Here is an 8,061-nt window from a genome sequence, read left to right as displayed (position 1 = left end):
TGGCAGCAGCAGCTCACAGAGCACTCCTCCTTCCCGCTGAGCTCTGGGGTTGGCACTGCTGGAGCAGCTGGGTGTTACAGTGCAGCCTCCTGAATCCCATTAGTGCTCTATTCCCTGTGCTGTGTAGGGGTCCCAGGCTCAGGGATTGGAAAGACAAGGCTTAGGTTGTGGTCTCCTCTAGGTGGTGAGGACTTAGACACTTGGACACTGGGAGGGAGAGGAAAACCTGTGAGACTTTCAGATAGTAGTAAGGGCTCTAATCTGCTCTGGCCCCAGATCAGTCTAAGGATCTATACCCACAGCAGCTAGAGAGATCTGCAGTGCTGTGGGTGTCAGTCTCAACTGCCCCCAGATCCAGTCAGCTTCCTTTGGGGCAGAGGAGATTCAGGGAGACTGTGCTCTCACTCCTTTTCCCTGCATATGCCTTCCTCCACTGGAATCAGGCTTCAGGTAAGCCTGCTGTAAACCAGCAGCATCAGAAGCCCCATGCCCAGTCATTAAAGTTGGGTGGTAGATATCTGTTATCTTTGCTCTGCATCTGCTATGCAAGCAGGTGCTGATTTTGGGTGATTTGGGGAGAGCCTACAAAAATCAAAGCAGGGATAATGCCAGAGGATTCTTGAAAAGTGTTGGGCAGATGGACAGTTGTGAACCCAGAAAAAAATGGGGGGCTTTTGTGGGAGATTTAAGGGGTTGACTGAGGTTTTGGGAGATCACAGAGGCGAGAATTGCTTTGGGGCTAGGCAAAGGATTTTGATTTGATGGGGGAAATGGCAAGAGAAAGCAGATGACAAAAGGGATACTTAGAGGAGGAAATAAAAGGATCTGAGGAAGAGGTAGGAAGAACCAGGGGAGACTAAGAAATACAAGATCGAGAGACAAATCTTTAGGATAGGACAGGGCTAGGAAAGAGACTTCCACATTGTGGGGCAGCAAAGAGGGTAATCAAAATGGAAGGGAGGTACAGTGGGGAAGAGAGGTACATTTTTCTCCCAGAAATAATGTGTCTATCCTGCTGATCACTGAACAGCAGTGAGTGTGATGTGTAAACTACAGCTGCAAAAGCCATTTTGACACCAGTTATGATGAGGAAGCTTGCACATGCATGAAGTATCTGAGCTTTAGACTTGGATGTCTTTGGTGCTAGGGTTGAAAAAGTTGCTGACTTAGACTGTCTTGAAGGCCCTGATTTCCAAGTGGTACAGACAAGTGTCTGTGTTCTGCAATTGCAATTATGCAACAACATCAAGCCAGACAGCCTGCCAGGCCTTCAGAGCGGCTCTTCTGTCTATTGCTTTGGGGTATTTCAGGACATCAGGAAAGCGATGCAGAAACAAACCCTTTGTACTTCTGTACATTCCAGGAGTTGGGATTGATCTATCATCTCAGGACAAATTTTACACTTGTCTGGTGTCACCTGAAAATGGCCAGTTCCAGATGTACCCTGCTTGTGGTGTGTAATGCTGATAGTAACTTGTGGCTAAAACAGCATATGGTCCCTGTTTGTTCTTCCAGGATATCTTGGGGCTGGAGAGACAAGCTCTGTCACAGCTTGCATGTGTCAGTAGTTAGCTGTGTAGAGTCCATTCAGCTGTTTGTGTGCTGGCACATTTTCCACAGTTCCACCTCCTCCTCCCCATTGCCTCCTTCACTGACCTAGAGACCAGCACGATTGCCTAACTTTTCAGAAGGCCAAAAGACACAGTTGGAAGATACAGCTGACTTGGGGTGGGGGGAGAAGCAATTACAACCACATAGAGTAATATCATATCAAGATTGCTGCCTTGCTCTCACAGGACTGCAGGCACTCCTGCTCTGCCATTGCTGAACAAGCATTTTTTCAAAGCACAGTGATATATGTTGTTCATGCAGGTGTTAGTCCACCATTTCTCCTGCAGAATTCTGCCTGTCACTGTCTTGGGCACTGAAATGTTATTAGAATTGGATTTTGGCACCAAACTTTTTCTCCTGGCCTCCATATGCATTTTTGTGTAACCAGACAGTGTAACCGTCCCAGTGCTCTTGCATGAACTTTCAAAGTGTGCAATGGGAAATGGTCAAGGGCTGTGTGAAATGAATGCATAGTGCTGATGCATCAAGGGGAAGTGCTTTCGCTTATGGAAATTTGGGGGAGGTAGCAGACACGGAGAACAGTGGGAGAGATCTAGGAGCCGTTGTGTTGTTCAGTCTTTTGTCAAAAAATGCAGGATCCAAAGTAATTTATGAGATGGATGGGGAAGTGGCTGAATACTGTAATATTAAATCCTTTTAAAATTTTAAGCTTATGTATTTGTTCTCTAACTGCTTTGATCTTCTACAGCACGCCCTTGTCTACAGACCAAGCTGATAACAATCATTCCAAGCTCTTTCCTAGCCTTCTTTCTTATTCTGTAGTCCTGAATGAAATTCAACCTTATTCTCCATAAATAACCTTTCTCATTCCCCAGCTGTCTCCTAGAGCTAGTTCTTTTCTGACCTCTAACTCAGTGACTCTGTACTGACCTTGCACTTCCCCCACAGCCCTAAGCTGCCAGTGTCTACACTCCTATTCTTCCTCTGCTCTTTTGCAGTATTTCATCTTTTTTTTTTTTGAATAATAGGGACCACCATTTCCTGAGCTGCACTTCAGCAAATAAGCTTGAATGAGCCCTTTTATCTTCAGAGTTAATGTAGCATAGTGACAAGTGACTACCATTGGCAATGATTTTGATGTTTTCACCCCTTCTTTCTGATTCTAACGTGTAGGTGAATCTATACTTTCAACTGTATTTTTCTATTGGCAATAAAAACCAGCACCAATGTTTTAAAATTGAAGAGAAACAAACCAATGCCTGTGCCAGTGTCTTGTTCAAATGGAAAGTTTTGTCTTTAGTTGGATTTTCATCAATGTAGCAACAACTCTAGTGATTTCTCAGCAGCTTTTATTAAACTACTAAAGGATTATTAGGGTATTTTATGCTCACCTCATCCTCCCATTCACGACTGTGAATTCTCATCTGAAAAATTTGCAAATGGAGGCTTTTTTGAAGTTAGGTTGTAGATTGAAATAATCTGAAATAATCTGCCTAGGGTTAGTGCAGAAAAACTTTTGAAAAGGGACAGACTTCATGCACGTCATATCTGCATGTACACTGTTGTTTTGTCATGCTGTTATTATATAAAGTTGAACAAAGCATTTCTCCCTGCACAGTATTTGTTTGTTTGTTGTTTGGATAAGTGAAGTATTGGTTGAATGAGAATTTGTTTGCCTCCAAAATGGAAAACAGAGATGTTTTTAATACTGATATTTTTTGAAATTACACCATGAAATGTACATTTCATCTTTGTGTAGCTACAAATCAAACCCATTTACTTTACAAAGTAGAAAGCTTAACTCTAGGTGTCAGCACTGCAAACTGAATGTAGAGCTCTGAAAATTAAGTTTTGCTGTCTGACTCCTTCAATGCCACCAGAAATAAAGTGCTGCCAGCAGTTTTGCTGACATTAAGGTTGAAGAAGAGGAGAGCCCACACTTATGGTTAATGGCTCGAGTAGGAATTGCAGCGTTCTCTTACACAGCTTCTTTCTATCTGCTCTTAAGTGTGTTCTTATTAATGGGATCTAGTACATAATGTTTAACATAAAGGAAAGAATGAGGACAAGGTCCCTCTTCAAACAGCACCCACTGTTTAAAGCAGGTATGTTAAGCCTTTCCCTTCATTTATTGTTAAGTGCTTATTTTAAGTGGGCATTCAAAGTGATGAGAGAGCACAGGAAGCCAGGGTCTTTTTCTGGTTCTAACAGGCTATATAGATCAGCTAAATTAATGGGGTGGATGAAGTTCATGTGACTATTGCTTACACTTGAAAATGCACAGTAGCAGAGAGATCAGGAAAGAAAATACACTGTTTTCCAGCCTTTAACGCTAGCAATTCTGAGACGTAAATAAAAGTATTTTGACAGTCCAAGTACTGTGGTTATCCTGAAAAAACACATTTCTCAAAAGCATTGACTTTTGGCTTTGCATCCCCTAACTTTATAAGGTGCTCTCACCTGCATCAAGTGATGCACTCTCGTATATGAATGAAGAGCTGCTTTTTGCCATTCTTGCTGACATAGTCATCACTTATCTGCAGATTTTGTTTTTAATTATGAGCTGATGGCATCTGTCATGTAGTTAAGGTACTGTTCAAAGGCTCACTGCTAAAATGTACAAAAGCTCTCATGCTGAATTGGCTTATTCTGAAACAGTGTGATTCTGACAGGGGAGCACAAAAGTATTCATGATACAAATCTAGAGTAATTTAAATAGTTTCCTCCTGTGGTACATAATTTCCCTCCTCAGATGCTGAAGCTTACTGGCAAAAGTTACGTCTCTGATATTTTTTCCACGCTCCTAAATCTAAAGTTTGATTTGGCGTTCCCTAAACTGCTGTCACCTCTGAGCTGATCCCCAGCTAGTGAAAACACATGGTATCTTGGAGAAGCACCTCTGCGAGCCATTTGAGAGCAAAGGCTGTCAGGGCCACAGGTGCCACAGTGAGGACAGTGAAAGGCACGTCTGGAACACAAACAGGGCTCTCAGGAGCTCACTGGGTTGTGTGTGGTCTGTGGTAGAGCGAGGTGGCAGACGTCTGTTGTTGAACTGGAGCTGTGCTTGAACTGGTACTTCTGAGATATGTATTGTCTGTAGCAGTAACTTGTCTTGTGCTGGGCATGGTGTGCTAAAGGGCTTTAAATACTCTTTCTCTCTTGAAGTATGTACAGACATCTAGTCTTGCAATGCATCTGTATCATGTATATAGTTACTTCCATATGATATAGAAACAGAAAAAGGTTATTTTACATACATTTTGCAGAAGTCTGTCTGCAGTTCATTTTCCAAGCCCTAGGGTCTGGCTCTGTCCGTATATCACCATCCTTCTTTTTCACAGTCTTTGCTTTCAAAAATATTTTCAACGAATTTGGCATGGCCAGAGTTGAACAGGAAGACGATGGGAATCAACAGCCGAGTCCGGGCTCCGGCAGTGTCCCGTTCCGGAGGGCCCGGACGCGGCGGCTGGCTCTCTAGGCGGGGCCTGATTGTCTGCGGGGCAGCCGAGCTTCTGGCCCCGCCAAACGACGCTGCGTTCACAGCTCCATAGGCGGATTTTTATTGCGGTTTTTTTTTCTGTTGTTTTTTTTTTGTTTGTTTGTTCCATTGTTGTTGTTTGTTCGTTTTCAACCAAGAAGCTAATTGGAGCCGTCCCGCTACACGGGCGTTGCGGCCGCGGCTCCGCCTGCCGCTGGGGCCCTCTCGGAGCGCGGGGCTGAGGGGGCACGCGGCGCGGCGGTTTAAAGTTCGCTCGCTCGGGCGGAGCGGCGGCGCGGCGCGCCATTGGCCCTCGGTGGCCGATTTGCATTGACGCCAGCGCGGGCCGGAGGTCAGCGCCGGCGGGTGCTTTGATTGGCTCCGCCGCTGTCAAGCGCCGGGGCCGCGCGGGCGGGGCGGGGCGGGGCGGCGGAGGGGCCGGGGCCGCCGCCGCCGCTGCTGAGGAACATCAATAATAACAAGGTGAGCGCGGAGCGAGCGGAGGCGGCTGTGAGGAGAGAGGCATTTCCCCCGCTGCAAGGGACGCAGACGCCACGGCCCTGGGAATTAGAGCTCTCGCCGCTGCAACCCTTTCCGCCGGGATGGGACGCTAGGATCGTTTTCCTTCTACTTCTCGCTCTTTTACATTTTTCCTCTTTTTTTTTTTTTTTTTTTTTTTTTTTTTTTTTTGCCTTGCCGTTTCGCATCATTGCTCTGACCAAAAGAAAAATCTCCCCCCCAACATGGAGGCCCTTTGATGCCTCCGCCAGCGGAGCCGGCTCCTCTCGCGGCTCTGGGAAGCCCTCCGGACCGTGCCCCGCTTCTCCGAGGGCCTCCCCCGGCGCTCGGCCCGGGCGCTGAGGGGGCTCCCCGTGGCCCGGCTCGCTCCGGTCCCGCGGCGCTGAGCCGGGAGCCCGCGCCCCGCCGGGCGGGATGCCGCTGCGGCGGGCAGAAAGCCCCGCTGCCGCCTGACCGGGGGCTCTTCCTTCCGACGACGGGAACCTGAATGTCACCCCGGCGGCGGCCGCCCGCGACGGAGGCGGCGCGGGACATGCCCAGCGCGGCGTGAGGGGCGCAGCCGGCTCCTCGGGGCGATTTTCAATTTTTTTTTTTAAATTTTTATTTTTTTTTAATTTATTTCGCCCCCCCCCTCCCCCAGCTCAACCCCAAAGCACACCCCAAAGCACACCCCCGGCACAGCGCAGCGCCGAGCGGGACCGCGAAGAGTGAGCGCTGCTCGGCGGGGAGCGCGGAAGACGAGGCGGGGAGCGGCCCCCCCGGCCTTACCCGGGTTAATCGGTAACGCTGTGCAAACCCAGGTGGAAAATGCGCCGTGCTCCGGACTAGGAGGGACGAGATGGTGCAGTGCCCCCGGCCGCTCTGAGCGCCTAGCGGAGAAGACGCTGGGGTGTGTGTGCATGTGGTTTGGGGCTTGGGGGTTTTTTGTTATTTTTGCTTTTGCTTCCCCCTCTCCTTTTTTTTTTTTTTTTTTTCTTCCCAGAAGGAAAGAAAACCCTACCAAGATTCTCAGATGGCTTAGAAAAATTAATAATAATCTGTGAAAAGATGAAGTCGACCAGTTCTTGATTTCCCCCCTTCCCTCCCCTCCAGCTCCCCAGCCCACTGCTGAGATTGAGATAAAAGGACCCGTTTCCTGGAGGACGAGGAGAACAGACACGTTTCTGGTGGTGTAGAAGGGACCGATGGCAATGCTTCAGAGTGTAGCGGAGACAGAGGAAAAAGATTCAACCTGTTAACAAAAAATTAAGCAGGGGGAAAATACCAACGGGAAGGAAAGATATATCTATATATATATATAGATATATATATATATACACATATATATACAATTTAGAAGTATTCCCCAGGTGGCCACAAAGCATGGGCTGTGCTCCAAGCATCCACATCTCTGACAGCAGAGTGGTCTATCACAGTAGCAAAGAGTCTGAGGAGTGCAATTCCCCTCACCAGACCAACACAACCATGTCTCAACAGCAGCAAGGCAACCCAGTCCCAGGATTATTCATTAAATCCTCCAACACATCCACTTATAAGGTGAGGACTAATTCCTCTAAGAAAGACAAGAGGGAGAACAGCCAGAGCATGGAGGCAGAGACCCAGACCAGCAGATCCAGTGTTAAGGTAAAAAGGGTGCTAAACATAAGCACTGTTTCTCTCAGAACAGGAGTTGGCTGTAGCGGTTTAATGCAAGAAGTGTCCCTGCAGAAGCCATACACTGCAGGGGAGCTTTTCCTGTCTTGAACTATTACTTTCGTTTATAAACTAATTGGTCTCATGAAACGACTTTATAGGTGTACCCAAGCCTCTTTCTTCATTCCACAAAATGAGTTTTCCTAATGCCGGGAAGGAGAGTCCTGTATTTGTCCTCATCAGTTGTTAGACCCAGGGGCACGGGTCTTGCTTCTGAGCACGAAGGCCCGTCTGTCCGTGGTGGGACTGCCGTGCGTGGGAGCTTCCCTGCACTAACTCCTGTGTTTTACATGTTTGTTCGTGCTGGGTTGTCCACTGTTTCTGTTTGTGTTTGTCTTGTTTGGAAGCAGAGGCAAATCACAGTCTGAAGTGATCTGCTAGCTGGGCTGATCAATTTGCATACCTCTCCCATTCAGAAAGTTGAAAGGAGAGGTTTTTTTTCTGGGTGCTGATTTATATTAACAACTTGTTGACCTTGTCTGTTGCTGCAAATAGGGTATTTTTTTGAGGTATTTTTGTATGTATGCTAGTGTGCATACTTTTGTGTAGAGATCCAGCACAAGGCTGTATGAAGTCGACAGACACATACTGAAAAAAATTGTAACTTGTGATTTTATTTTTTCAAAGTGAGGGAGGTAGTAGTATGGAATGCTTGCTTGTCTATTTACTTTGTATTGATGGCCTGTTTGTTTGTGGGTTGTACTTTAGTTCCTAATGCTATAGGTTTTGATTATTCCGTATTTTTGCTTTTTTTGGGGAACTGTATTTCGTAAAAATAAGTAATTGCAAATAAAAAAAAA

The 8,061-nt window shown here is 46.7% G+C and overlaps 1 protein-coding gene across 7 annotated transcripts in view; it reads left to right on the top strand.

The window, feature by feature from the left end:
• The first annotated feature begins 5,492 nt into the window (after positions 1–5,492).
• The window catches only part of PDE8A (phosphodiesterase 8A), a 142,739-nt gene continuing 140,170 nt past the window's right edge, over positions 5,493–8,061 (top strand). For 6 of the 7 annotated variants that reach the window (XM_042803758.1, XM_042803761.1, XM_042803757.1 and 3 more), the window contains exon 1: positions 5,541–7,192. In XM_042803758.1, coding sequence (XP_042659692.1) covers positions 6,932–7,192 — 261 coding nt within the window. In that variant the 5' untranslated portion in view covers positions 5,541–6,931. The other variant, XM_042803762.1, reaches the window with a different exon arrangement.

This window comes from Tyto alba, unplaced genomic scaffold (assembly GCF_018691265.1).
Source record: "Tyto alba isolate M040663 unplaced genomic scaffold, T.alba_DEE_v4.0 Super-Scaffold_41, whole genome shotgun sequence".
NCBI lineage: Eukaryota > Metazoa > Chordata > Aves > Strigiformes > Tytonidae > Tyto > Tyto alba.
The sequence above is the reverse complement of the archived record's forward strand: the minus strand, read 5'-3'. Positions and strand labels throughout refer to the sequence as shown.